This window comes from Oncorhynchus clarkii, chromosome 12, assembly GCF_045791955.1.
Source record: "Oncorhynchus clarkii lewisi isolate Uvic-CL-2024 chromosome 12, UVic_Ocla_1.0, whole genome shotgun sequence".
In the NCBI taxonomy this organism is placed as follows: domain Eukaryota; kingdom Metazoa; phylum Chordata; class Actinopteri; order Salmoniformes; family Salmonidae; genus Oncorhynchus; species Oncorhynchus clarkii.
The window spans coordinates 26,715,443-26,730,336 of NC_092158.1; the positions used below are offsets into that span (position 1 = coordinate 26,715,443).

Here is a 14,894-nt window from a genome sequence, read left to right on the forward strand (position 1 = left end):
ACATTGCCTTATGCTTCTTAGATAAATATCAAGTCTACACTGTTTTAACAGCCATACTTGTTGGTTGGGGCTGTGAGCCTGGAAGAGGATTAATCTGATAAGAGATGTGGGAACCTTAACCAGCTACAAACATATAATACACATGCATAAATAAATAGTAGAACACTAAACTAAGGTTAACAGATGCATAGGAAAGGAAATGGATGAAACAACGAGAGAAGAACAATATTGAACAAGTGGGTTGATGTTCTGGCTTCAGGAGTGGAGGTTCAAATTATAGGTCGACTGATTAATCGGAATGGGCGATTAATTAGGGCCAATTTCAAGTTTTTATAACAATCGGAAATCGGTATTTTTGGACACCGATTTGGCCGATTAAAAAAAAATAATGTTTTTACACCTTTATTTAACCAGGCAAGTCAGTTAAGAACACATTCTTATTTTCAATGACGGCCTAGGAATGGTGGGTTAACTGTCTCGTTCAGGGGCAGAACGACAGATTTTTACCTTGTCAGTTCGGGGGATTCAATCTTGCAACCTAACAGTTAACTAGTCCAACGCTCTAACCACCTGATTACATTGCACTCCACGAGGAGACTGCCTGTTATGCGAGTGCAGCAAGGAGCCAAGGTAAGTTGCTAGCTAGCATTAAACTTATCTTATAAAAACAATCAATCAATCATAATCACTAGTTAACTACACATGGTTGATGATATCACTAGTTTATCTAATGTCCTGCGTTGCATATAATTGATGAGGTGCGTATCGTTGCTCCAATGTGTACCTAACCATAAACATCAATGCCTTTCTTAAAATCAATACACAGAAGTATATATTTTTAATCCTGCATATTTAGCTAAAAGAAATCCAGGTTAGCAGGCAATATTAACCAGGTGAAATTGTGTCACTTCTCTTGCGTTCATTGCATGCAGAGTCAGTGTATATGCAACAGTTTGGGCTGCCTAATTTGCCCGAATTTTACTTAATTATGACATAACATTGAAGGCTGTGCAATGTAACAGGAATATTTAGACTTATGGATGCCACCCGTTAGATAAAATACGGAACGAATAAAGGTCTTGATTTCGAGATGATAGTTTCCGGATTCGGCCATATTAATGACCTAAGGCTCGTATTTCTGTGTGTTATCATGTTATAACTAAGTCTATGATTTGATAGAGCAGTCTGACTGAGCAATGGTAGGCAGCAGCAGGCTCATAAGCAAGAAGAATAAATAGTCCTATAATTCCTATAATAACTACAACCTAAAACTTCTTACCTGGGAATATTGAAGACTCATGTTAAAAGGAACCACCAGCTTTCATATGTTCTCATGTTCTGAGCAAGGAACTTAAACGTTAGCTTTCTTACACGGCACATATTGCACTTTTACTTTCTTCTCTAACACTTTGTTTTTGCATTATTTAAACCAAATTGAACATTTCATTATTTATTTGAGGCTAAATTGATTTTGATGTATTATATTAAGTTAAAATAAGTGTTCATTCAGTATTGTTGTAATTGTCATTATTACAAATACATTTTTAAAAATCGTCCAATTAATCGGTATCGGCTTTTTTTGGTCCTCCAATAATCGGTATCGGCGCTGAAAAATCATAATCGCGTAACACTCCAGCTGGGCTTTGCAGATGTACGCCACTGAGCGAGGCAGATCAGTCAAACTAGATCAGAAAACAATTTAGATCTGCTACTCAGCACCTGAGACCTGAGAGAAGCAGAAAGTACGGACACACAAAAACAAAGACAGACACACAGCCATCAGCTTTACACAGCTTCATTCTAGCTAACAGCAAACCCAATCCCAAGAAGTGCTGCTTGCCACAATATGAATAGCTATACTGCAGTGTTTCAGGACCACCAGGAGATGGGGGTGTTGTCAGGGTAACTGGGACAGCACTTTACCACTCATGTTTATTTTCAGACAGACAAATGAATGTTTTTCTGCTATCTAAAGTAGCCTCAAATTTTTATGAATGGGTAACCTAATATTGCCTCTTCTTTGGGTACTTGTTGTTCCTCATTTGCCCACAGGGTTTCCAGTGGTGTTAAGTACTTCAGTAAAAATACGTTATAAAGTACTACTTAAGTCGTTTTTTGGGGGTCTCTGTCCTTTACTATTTATATTTTGGTTCCCTACATTCCTAAATAAAATATACTTCTTACTCCATACATTTTCAATGCTGAGCAGGACAGAAAAATGGTCCAATTCACACACTTATCAAGAGAGCATCCTTGGTTATCTCTACTGCTTCTGACGGACCCACTAAACACAAATGCTTTGTTTGTAAATTGTCTGAGGGTTGGAGTGGGCACCTGCCGAATCTCAGGATTAACTATGTTAAATGTAGTAATGAATAAATTGGCTACATTTCTTTAAATGGACAATTCTGTGAACTGTCTTGTGCAAGTTTTAAATCGACACAATGCCTGTTAACAAAGGTGTCAGCTAGAGATGACGTGCAGGAGCTTGCAGGGATTTGTAGTCTTGCATGACTACTTTGATGGTAATTTGCATTTTAAAATCAGAGTAAATAGAGCCAAATATATTGGTAAGTCACCTTGTCTGGGAGAGATTTATGGTTATTGAAACATCACGGCAGGTAAGCCGATGAGAAACACAGCCCTTTATTTTAAGTGTTTCTAAAAAACCTTGTGGTAAAAATGAATGGTGGAAAAACAATTGGAAACACCACTAGAGTTTATGGGTATTATGACACTACTGTGGGGCTCTATTGTCGTTTCAGGCACAGGAGGTTGGTGGCACCTTAATTGGTGAGGACAGGGTCATGGTAATGGCTGGAACAGAATAAATGGAATCGAACTCAAATACATGGTTTCTGGTCCAGCCATTATTATGAGCCATCCTCCCCTCAGCAGCCTCCTGTGGAATCAGGCGCACTTCTTCAATTTTCCAAGTCTTGTCCCAGACCTACTGTGAAATCCTTTATTTCCATGCGATGACATTTCAATTGAAAATGTTAGGGTGAGGGAGAAGAAAACAACTTTAAAAGGAAATGGAACACTAATGGAAACTGAAATTGTGAACACTGAATTTCTTTAATTTATTACATTGGTTTGGAATTTAAGGGATATTATCATGCTTTAAAAATAAAAAATACATTTAGGTTCTCATAATGTGATGCATTTGTTAAACCATTTCTGATGTCACATTAACACTTAAATGTCAAATTATAAAACAAAATACACTTTCTGCTGTTGCCTCAAATTCTGAGGGGTCAATTTACTTGGAGCAGATTGATAACTCATCAACAGGCACAACAAGATATGACAGTGAGAACTGGTACAGAGATGGACTTGGCACCACACAGCTGTAATCTTCAGACACATATTCCGTATGACCACACCACCTTTCAAAAGAAGCAGTAGCACTGTGGAGCCCCAGAAATAACACTTCTTCTTTGTCGTTAACATAGTGATGTGTGTGTCTACAAATATCTCAGGTGCCATAGAGAGTAAACATGCGTGCGCCCGCCCACTCCCCCCCCATATAAAAACGTTTTAACAGCAGGCATGGACAGCAAGAAGTGGGAGACAGGATGAAAATGGAGCACAAAACACTAAGTCCAGCATTTCCCATTACAGACAATCGATAACTGGAAGAAGCAGCACTTTTGGTATTTGTTATTATTTCTATTTATGGGTTTTTTGGGGGGTGGGGGAAAGACATACTCCCACAATGGCATTCAGCTGCTGTGGTCCCACCCAAACCTGACTGGCTCAGACAACAGGTGGCTTAGGCTTAAACCATCAGTCTTTCCAATCTAAGTGCATGGACCATACAGTAGCTGAATATTTGAGTTGTGTACTGTACCTTTGGCAAACTTGAAATAAGATGGTTATCAAACAGTACATCTATCTCCTTTACGTCGCTCCCCTTTAACACGTGATGAACATCAGGGAGAAATTCTTATCAAGAACACTTGGTGTTCAGTGCTCACATCGCCACCATTACTATTTGAGGAAATGCATTGAACATAAATCATGTGTACTCTGAAAAATAGCAAAACTAAGCAAGGAGTAGGCTTAACATTGTTTTCAGCCACAAGGATCCGAACATTGGGGCTTTATATAAAATTGAGAATTCAGCTTCAATGTACAGTAACGTAAATGGTCTTTAAAAAAGTAGGTACGTGTTATGATCAAATGAGACACCTTAGCCTAATTCTCCCCATTTTCCTTTGAAGCAAAGTAGTTTCGCTCAGGTTGTGCAACTACAAATAAAATGTGAAAATTCAAAAATAAAACAGCTTATTAAACATGTGTTAGATCAATTGAAAAGTAAAAGTCAACGTTGCTCTACTTCAGACCATAACAACGGACTGACTAGAATATACCAGCAAGCAGTTTATTCAAACGCAAGCCCACTGAACAATTATTTGCAGGTCATATGATTGAGAGCTGTGAAATTCATTCAAAACAGCTAAAACACACATTGCTTTCAGCTTCTTCCATGTCAGTGAAAGGAAGCTGTAAGAAATGTTCAACAGCATTGCAAAATGTTGTAGAAAGAAATATTGGACAAAGAAAATGGCACATCACTTTTAGTAACAATTTTCAAAACACACAACAAAAATATTCTTAAAATTACTGTAAAAGCATACTTTTCACACAGGCACCTGAACATGAGGTCTTGAAAAAAAAAAAACGGGACACTTGCATATAATTGGAAGAACTCACTTTCACACACCAAACAGCTAGGCAAAGTGGCCTAACCAATCATTCAGAACTCAGAGGCCTGTGTGAGTATCCTTGAGGTGCTTGCACCTCCTAAGGGGGTTGAAAATACAGAGAATCGTCACTTTCATGCTTTTCTTTCATCACACCAACTCACTCACTTGCCCAGCAGAGTGCTCATTAAACAATCTCCATTAAGAACCGGTTTTTGGTTTACAGGCTACAACACTATTGTTAAGTAATATAGCTAGCTATATGTTTTTCTGAAATGCATGTACAAGAAAAATAAAAAACACCCATTTTGCTTAAGTGCTTGAAGACTTTTGCAATATTTCCCTGGAGATCACTGATCCCTAGAAAAAAGGTCCAATGCAACTGTTACCTAAAGATCAAATCATTTCTGGGAACAATAGGTACCTTAGTGTGATTCTTTTTGACTGATTTAATTGGGGAAAAAAAGCTTAGCAAAGAACAATTTCTCAACAAAATAATTGCTAGGACTGTCTGTGAGTGGCCTGAGTAGGGAGGGGGAAAAACTGAAAACTTGCCTAGCTGTTACTGGCAGAGAGGTTTGGAACTCTTTCTTATTGGTCTATTAACTAATTTACCACGTAGTGATGTCACCAGGCAGGCCAAAACTCCACCCCACCAACACAGGCTGAAATTTCTGGTCATTATCATCATTTTCAGAACATTATTACAACCTCAGTGTGGAAATATATAAAACACAGGAAATTACATTTGACTGCACAGGGGCTTTAAGAATCAAATTCAACATAAGGGGACATGTCTGACTCAAAAACAATGAACAGATGAAGTACTTTGGACTGTTAGCACACTTCTACACACCCACGCAAGAGACTGCTCCCCCTGTTTTACAAAGAAGCATAGGGCTTCTTGTTCTTCCACTCAGGATCAAATGTAAAAAAGGGGTTAGAGTTATGAAAAACACAACTTGTTTTGGCTTTTTTACCTCATGGTATGATCTGCTGTTTCCTATTCCAATATTTAGGGAACCCAGTAAAGTTACATCAACTGTGCATAAACAATTAAAGCACAAAAATCCAAAACAGTTTTTGCCGCTATTGTCCACCATTGCAAACTGGGTTGTCCATCGCACAAAAATAATTTCCGCTGCCAATCAAGTCAAAATAAGTGATAATTTCGCTGTTGTGCAGCATTAGCAAAATAAGATATTATTGTGCTCTTGATTGAAGCTGATCTAATCTGATAATACTTCAACACACGGCATAGAATGGAAGCAAAACAAAAGGTTTTAAATACCACGTCCCAGAGGTCTATCCTTTGCTTAGAATTCCACAGTGAAGTAACTTAGTGTGTGAGACACAGTTTTGTACACAACAGGGGTGTGTTTGACCATCTTGTAGTTCCCTTTGTCTGCAAGAATAAACCAAGAGGTTACCAGGAACCCCAAGAGAGGGCTGGACTAGGAATCTCAGGCATAGATTCCTGCCTTTGCATATAACCTGGACTGGGATTCAGCAGTAGGTACACTCAGAAATGCTTCAGCCCATGAAGAGGTAAAAAAATAAAAAATAAAAAATCAAATCAAAAATCAGGGACAGTAAGATCACACTGTCCTATTACAGGTGGAAACCGGTGGAAATCAGTGTGCTTAAAGTGAAATTGCCTGAACAGAGACCTTAAAGGTTCGAAGCCTACATAGCGATGACAGCTGATTGCAAGCCATGTCAGTGTTTTCTGCAAGCAAAATGTTTTGGTATTTTAAATCACAGCTCTGTAGTTCATTATTAAATATCACTCCAATTCATATTTGAGCACAATACGAGGATCTTTTTCTGAACCATTTGTCAGAACACAATATTATCCAACTTTGTCATGGCTTTACCAATACTACCTGAGTGATATTTCGGTATTTATTCATTTATTTGTCTTAAAAAGAACAACAGTCCAAAGCCATTCTTAAAAGAAGTTAGTATTTCATATAGTATGTGTATCTGTAGTAATTAAAATATATTTCTAAAAAAAGTGTTACATAAAGTGCTATTAATCCACACAACCAAATCACTTATACTAGAGAAAATAAGACACTTCCTCCCTTAGCCCCAAAAAAAGAGAAAAAAAGGAGAGAGATGGTAGTTCCAATGACATTGTGGCTGTCCACTCATTGTATTACCAAATGTGGCCTGCCTTGCCATGTATAGGCCTCTTGACACAACCACTTTGATCAAAGACACTGACTGGATGAAACTGTATTATGAAATTATCACATCTCTACAAACAGTATAACAAAGTGGCTGGTCTGCGACATGAAATAATTAGTATTGCGATGGTTCTGTCATCTTTTCTTGGTTATATTCAACTGCGACTTTTCAAGTCTCATCCACACCAATACTCTGTGCAAGAAATACATTGTCATAACTAGAGAGATTAAAAGACCAAAAGCTGAAAAAGCACAAAGCAAATAAAAAGCAAATTGCTTGAGCAAGAAAATAAGGAAATGAGCCATTTCTCCATGTAGTATCAGCAAATATAGCCTAGGTAGGTCTAATGAATTACTGACATCTTGAGCCTCTTATGGATCAAATACACCAAAACAAAAAAACATCACATACATAGCCCTTGTGCCACAATAAGTCACTTCTCATCTTTCATAAAACTCCCACAATCAGGTGAATAGCTCAAGAGAAACTACAAACTAAGGAACAGCCTACATCCATCTTAATTTGAAATGAATTAAATATGTGGACTGACAACTGCAAGGGCTTAAGAAGAGTCAAAATAATAAACATAAAAGCAAAACTCAGATGAAGACAATTATATAATAAAACAGTTTTTTCAACTGATTAGCATGCCTACCTAAAAGTGAGAACCGAACCACAAGATTAGAATGAACCCATCTGTGCTCTGGGAGTTTGTTCCTACTGTAGATCACATCTGAAATCGCTAAACCATACAAAACAAAATAGGTGTCAAGAGATACCCAGCAGTCAGTTCTTTGCTGGGCATAGTTATTTCACTAAAGTAATTAAGACAAATGCTTTCCCTCAAATGTATTTATCATTTAACCTGCAGCCTAACAGTCTTCTCGTTATCTTTCAGTTTCAAGGCATTCTTATCTGAGCTTATAGTTCATTTTATTTCAAAATGAATTCAAATTTGCACATATACTGATGTGTATGTATAAATCATAGCACAGATATACATATATTGGAATAATTTGAATGCATGAGGACATAAAATGATTGAGGCATCTTACTGTAAGACCGATACTCGCCATATAGTTCAATGGGCAACAGGATAAAGGCTTGGGAGGTGCAGTTTGGGCCTTCATCTTATTTCTCCTCAACACCCAGAGGAAGGCGCTATGAGACCAATGTCTAACACAGCAGAAAGTGTCACAAGTGTCCGTTCACATGGGAGTCTGAGGCACCCAGCATCTCTTTCAAGTGTTTGCGTCTTTGTGTAGTCCAGAGCGTCAGCAGAAGCTTCTGTGCTCAAATTAATTCCAATACTTGGATTTATATGTCCTCACATTACCCTTCCCATCGTCTTTCTCTCCTCTGTGGCGATGCCCCCCACCCCCCGGCAAAAAATGTGTCCCCATTATGCCATTCTATATTTCCAATGAAAGTCTGTCACAGGACACTCATCCGTCAGTCCCAATATCACAGTTGTCTCGATTTTGTTTTTCCAAGGGGATTATAACCGCCAAAAAAGATAACTGCAGCACCCAGGTAGGGAGAAGGTTAGTGTTGACAGACATTCACTACCTCACTGATCAGGTCCATCCTTGGTCTTGTCATAGAAGACTACTCTTTTTGGATCTGGGGGAAGGACAGAAATGTTTCAGTGTGTAGGCCCTGTGGAACGTAGTTAGCAATTCATAATGTATATTATTCAAACTTCAGCTTTATACCGTTTGAACATCAAATAGAAAACCCAATTTCACAACTTTGAAAACACTATACAGAAGAGAGACCTTTACCTTGTTTTTGCAAAGTGAAAACATATTCCATTTCTGTATAGAAAAAAACAAAGATCGATTAATACCTCCAGGTGCATAATATATTTTTACACACAATAATGTGATGCTAAAGGATTAAAAGCTTTTGGTGCAAGTGAAATAGTAGGTTAAAGCTACCAATGTGTAATAACCAGTGCTCGACATGGGCCAGAGCTGTCTGAAGTGCTGTACCGGCACCTCCAATTTTTTGAGAACTGCATACCGGCTCCTCTATGAAACAAAGTTGCCTATCGCCGGCCCGGATTCACACACAGCGTCAAAAAAAAAGGTTGATCAAAGCGGAATGAAGGTGGGACATGAATTGAATAGCAATGGAGAGTGGGCATTCATATTTAGATTCCACTTTGTTCAGGTTTATTTGCCACTAGTCTGTGAATCCGGTATATGCGTACCAGTAGACTGAGTTTGAGAATGCGCAGATTGAGAATGCGCCATGCCTGAATGCGCTTTTCCAAGTTGTCAAATAAGGGAAAGTCATGGAATTTTAATATTGCATTTTCCTAAATACAGTATATTATCAATCTATCAGCCATGATCAGAATTAGGGCTAACCTTCAGCGTGTCTCTGTGTGCTGTGCATCATTTGCGTGTGTGCCAGTGGGCCGTTGCCAGAGGTAGCCTATAAAATAATGATAGACTAACTATATAGCCAATTCAAAACATAACTAGTCATACTACAACAAGCTCTCTCGCTACTTAACCATTTAGCTATAAGCATTAATGTTGATGCCTTTCCACCAGCACGGTTGAGAAATAAATCTGATACCATTATTGGAAAGCTGGGATTCCTCTATTGAAACAGTAGCCTAGCCATGTAATTAAAAAAATATTCTAATAGCCTAAACGACAAACAACTTCTATGCCGTGCATAGATATTTAACCTTATAAGGGTGGCCAACCATCCTATAGGAGAGCTACTGGGTGTGCAGGCTTTTGTTCAAGCCCCGCTCTAAAACACCACATTGTATCCTAAACATCAGCTGCTCATATAGAAAAGACCAGACCAGCAGCCTTCTAATGTCAATACCACATTTATGCAGACTTTTTCATGTAGGAGACACCACTAATCATGGAAATTTGGTTAGAAGTCATGAAATTCCATCAGTCAAAATGTGTATGAACCCTTAACAGTGAATAATCAGATATAGCATAATGTACATTTGTGAACATGGTCTAATGGACCTGCATCACTTTCTTCCCAAGTCAAGCACTGGTACTACCATGTGTTTATAGAAATGACACAGCAGAGCAAGAGAACTTACCTTTAGTGTGATAAGTAACAGCAGCTTTCAGATCAAACAACCCACAGCTACCTCTGTCCAGGCTCTTAGAGTGGGTCTGCTCTTTAGATGGACCCAACACCAGGTTGGTCAGGGGGGCCTGTGCAGGCTCATCACTAATGTCTTTACCAGAGGCCACAACTGCACCTAGACCCTTCACCTCAACCTTTGTCTCATCCAGTCCAGACAGCTGAGCCTTTGCCCCATCATCACCCTTTATTGTAGCAGGGGGGCAAGCTGGGGCACTAGTCCTTTTCTCTGAGTCTTGAGCCAAAGTGAGAAGGAAAGGCTCGGGGATTGATAGGCTAGCGTCAAGGCCTGGCTCAGCTGGAACAGCAGGGCATGGCTCCCCTTGAAATGTGACCACCGTAGCCTTTCCCTCCACAGCAGCTACCGGCCCGCTTCCACCTTCTGGCCCCACATTTGGCTCATTGATGAAGGACAGCCCCCACTGATTCTGGAAGATGTCCCCCAGGGCTTTCTGATTTGTCTGAGCAGCCGGGGTGTCCACTTGGCGAGCACTCGGGAGCGCAGGTTGCATATTTAAAGGGTTTAGGGGGTAAATGAAAAGAGTACACTTTCTCAGATCTGCTGTAAGGTTGGTTGAAGAACTACAGTCATTGTCCAAAAAGGATGCTACGTTCTCCCCGCATGGGAGAGAGGGGGCTGGTGGAATACTACTAGCAGCAGGAGTGAAGAAGGTACCAACGGAGGGATAACAATTTCCATCTCCAGAAACAGGACCATTAGTAATTCTAGCTGAGGTGATGGTTTTCATAGCAGACATGGGGACCTGTGATAATCTATCAGGCAACTGAGGAGGATGCATCTCTCCTCCAGCTTGGGCTGCTTTGTGGAGGTTCTCTTTAACTTTACTTGCATAACTGATCTTGGGCACTATTTTAGCTCTACTGTTGTCCACAGGAAATACGGGAGGGGGCTTAAATAAAGTCCAAGAGTCCTCTTTTGTAGAGGTTGAGAGCTTGGCTTTGGGCCTATCCTCAAACTTTTTACCAAAGGCAACTGCAGCAGTTTTACTGTCTGAATTTTTCCTCTGCAACTCGCACATAGCCACTTCTGGGGCCCCCATCTGCCTGACTGCTGTCTGGGCATCTGCTTTATGGACAAGTCTCGAGTTCACCGCTTTCTCCATTGGTTCAAGTCCAGAAGCTTCTGGCTCCTGTGTAGCATTACCCTGCTGCATGGCTCTCTCCTTTTCACCTGTCACATGCTCTGTGTTCTTGATGCTGTTGCGTCTGGCCTTGCGTTTCTTAGGAGTAGTATATCCACTTTCTGAGCCACTGCAATCGTTGTCAGGGGGTGACTTGCTGGAGTAACCATTGGTAATATGAGCAGAGTTTACCACCCCATTCAGAAGCAAAGCAGAATCCTTGTCCAACAGCTTGCCCTCATAGTCATTAGTGAAATCCAAGTCCTTGTCGCTGTCCATATTCTTCTTGTGATCAAAACCTTCTTTGCTGTCCCTTTTTGAAAATGTGGTATAAACCTTTCGTGTTGACTTCCGTTTTACATTAGTGTTTATCAAATGTCTGTTACCATTGCTGTTGGTGGGACGAGGGATACAAAAAAAATAATTTGCAGACAGTATCTTCTCCCCCTCCACGTCACTGGTGTTTATTTTCCCATTGCCTGTAAATGGAAACAAAATAAAATTGCACTGCCAGTGATAGAATAACATGTGAACAGACACACAAGCATAAGTCCAAGGAAATTCCATAATTCCCTACCACCTCTCTATATCAAAAGGGACTAACAGCCCTAATCTGTTTACAATACCTACAACCTCGAAGCTCCTTTTGCAGGAAACATGGTGAGGCCTTTATAAGACGCTGCTGTATCATGGCAATTTAGACTGAATAGGTCAGCTGGTAGCAAGCAACCATGCCAGTGCCCAGATCAGATTCCCTTGAACATAGTAGTCCCATAGCCTACTTGTTAACAGATACCATACTTAAGTCACTTCAGAAAAACGTGTGCTGTATGTAGAAATAGCCATTACCTACAGTCCAAGAACTTTTAGTAACCGGAAGGTGGTTGTCAGTGTGACCGAGCCTGACTTTGCTAGCTAATTCAACAGTATTTACCACACTAGCGTCTAAAGACAAAGCTTTCAACTAAATTAATGATTTGCCATCTTGCTCCTAAGATATCTGTATACAATATGAGTTAAACATCTTAATTAATGTTATAGAATAACAAATTGTGTTAAGCGTTTTATTTTCCTTATCTGAACTGAAGCGAGGGTTCAATGTATGCACAATTGTTTGTATGCATACCATCAAGTCTAAACTAGTCTAAATAAACTGGCGATGCTACAATTACATTTCAAATAATGTAGCTAAAACATCAGTAAGCAATTGTTTCAGAATTGTTTATTAAAAATCTAAATCCTACGCATCAATCAGCTAACTAGAAAGACAACTGTGTTAACACTCCACAGGTCATCTACCCAGGCTAACATGTTTGCGTGGCTTCATGGCTAGTTAGATAGACGCAACAGGCCCGACCAAGCCGCAGCTGCGTAAGTTTAAAATGTCTGGCACTAGCTCCAGTAGTTATTTAAAATCACTGGAAAGTCTCAAGATTAAGGTAAGTAACTAGTCATCTTGCTTTTGTAGCCCTGATTGTAGCCAAATGGTAATTTGTAAACAAAATAACATTGAAACGTATTTTATGCTCTCTCTCTCGTTATTAGGATTAGCCAGTTAGCTCGTTAGCTTCCCCGCTTGCATTTTCTAACATGGCCGACAGGAAATGGCAATTCAGAACATTCCAGTGGAGCCGGCTTGTTTTTGTTAACAAAATATTTCACGGAATTCATACCAAATTAGCCCTTACTTTGTGGGGTAAACTCAACGTATTCACGTCACAAAATAATTTAACTACAAAATGACTAATTAGTCACACAGGGGAATTGTCAGAGTACCATAAATGTAGAAAAGGGTGGTAAAACCGGCGCACAAGGTCAATCCCCTCTGTCAAACCACCAGCGACAGCTGTCACGCGACGTTTAACTATCCCTAAACTAGCCATACTCAACTCTAGTCACAGCTAACTAATACGTTAAATTGATATTTACCAGCTCGCTACCATCCTGCTATGACTGTCTTGCGAGCTAGCACGCTACATTGACGTCGGTAATAATGTGGCTATCTAGCTAGTTAAGTAATTTGTATTAGCTGGCTAACTTTTCCGGATGGCCCAACCTGTTTTCTTCGTCTGCGTTTCCTGGTACTGGAAGTAGATCTGATCATTTTTTAGAGATGATTTGTATTGAATATGATTTCTTTCTTCTCCATAGTGGTGATATCGTCTATCTTGTGCCCGATCTTTGGGCTGTTCCTCCATTGAAGTGTTAGAATAGAATATCCGAGTCCTACCAGTGTGCGCCGTAGCTCACTGGGCAAGTGAAGCAGAAACAGGGACCATCTCAATTGTGAGGCCTCGCGTCCTTTCTCCTCGTCTCCTTCTCAAAACCCATTGGAGGAGAAGATCAGAGGGGCGGTACCTCTGGCTTTCTCATACAATGGGTTTTGAGAAGGAGAGAGGACGCGAGGAGAATTCAAATTAAGATCTTCCCACAGTCTCCTTTCCAATCAACACGACTGACAAACGGAAGCTATTCGAGGCCTCTGTGAACGTCAGCAGTATGTCTAAAAAGTATCAAAGTCTACTATTTTTGGTGGTTCCCCACCATCATTGCAAACAGAGGTATTGTAAATACATATAAATACAGGTTGAACAAAATAATAGTTTATGCGAGATTATATAGAATTCAAGCAAATGTGAAATGCCACAAGTGGTCTTCACGACCTTTGAGATCTGCTGAGACCATAGAGATAGATAGAGGACTCATCTTCATATCTGGGCTATTATGGCATCTGTGACAGCATGGGCAGCGCCATTGAGGCTATATTCATGATTTACCTGCCCGCCACCTGCAGTGCTGGTGAACTGAACCAAATCTTGCATGTCATTCATTTATTGTGGCCACTAGATGGTGGTGATATAGCTAAAAATCCATTTACAAACCAAAGGCATTCAAATTTGAAGAAGACAATGCTCTGACAATTGTCTGATAGCTCCCTACCACTGAAATATCCAAGATGTCCGATTCATGGACTGTCCTTATCCGAGTTGCATCCGGTTTATACAGACCAATTTCACATGCACACTAGCACTCAGTGCTCACAGGGAGCAGTGCAAGCAGCGATGACATCACACTGGCGTACCGGACACCCCAGCAGCCTCCGCAAATATATATATATATATTTTTAACTGATTGAAAGTATATTGGTGAACAAATGTGTGGTCAAGGCTACGACGGTGCCAGTGCAATGAGTGTGGTCAAGGCTACGACGGTGCCGGGGCATTGAGTGGAGTTTATTCAGGTGTTCAAAAGCGCATTTCAGACCAAGAGCCTAATGCTTCTTAGGTAGTTCTTTATGAGTTTTAGCTTAGAAAACGATCTCTCCACAGAAGCGACAGTTACAGGGATGGTAAAAACAGCTTGATTGCCGTGGCAACATCAGGAAAACTGGGCAAAAGGGAGTGGTACTTCAACTACAGCAGTTCTGCAACATCTTTAATTTGACCCCCTTATTCTCCTCAGTTGCCGGCCTTAACATGTTACGGAAAGATAGTAACTGTATAGGAAGCTCTGTGGACAGGTTGTCTGAATACTGGACAGCCAATAAATTAAAACTGTGTGTAGCGCAATGGACAGATAATCCACTATTTCTCAGGAAAGTCTGGGTTGGCAATACTCAGTATATAAATAGTCTGGCCCGCAACCTGGACCTAAAGGCCGTGGTGAAAACATTTGCACACAAAAGAAAGAGGACTTCAGAAGACCAGGGGAGTCTCTC

General features: G+C 40.2%; 1 protein-coding gene across 2 annotated transcripts; it reads right to left on the reverse strand.

Annotated features, from left to right (window-relative positions):
* Window positions 1–3,054: 3,054 nt before the first annotated feature.
* LOC139422950 (FMR1-interacting protein NUFIP2-like) lies at window positions 3,055–13,446 on the reverse strand. 2 transcript variants are annotated; one of them, XM_071174450.1, is made up of 4 exons: window positions 13,233–13,446; window positions 9,988–11,655; window positions 8,687–8,719; window positions 3,055–8,525 (listed from the first exon to the last, which is right to left on the reverse strand). In XM_071174450.1, the coding sequence occupies exons 1-4, from the start codon at window positions 13,372–13,374 to the stop codon at window positions 8,473–8,475; spliced, it is 1,896 nt and encodes a 631-aa protein (XP_071030551.1). In that variant the 5' UTR covers window positions 13,375–13,446; the 3' UTR covers window positions 3,055–8,472. The 2 variants fall into 2 exon arrangements, with proteins under 2 accessions (XP_071030551.1, XP_071030552.1); XM_071174451.1 differs by having other exon boundaries at window positions 3,060–8,525; window positions 13,106–13,435.
* Window positions 13,447–14,894: the final 1,448 nt, after the last annotated feature.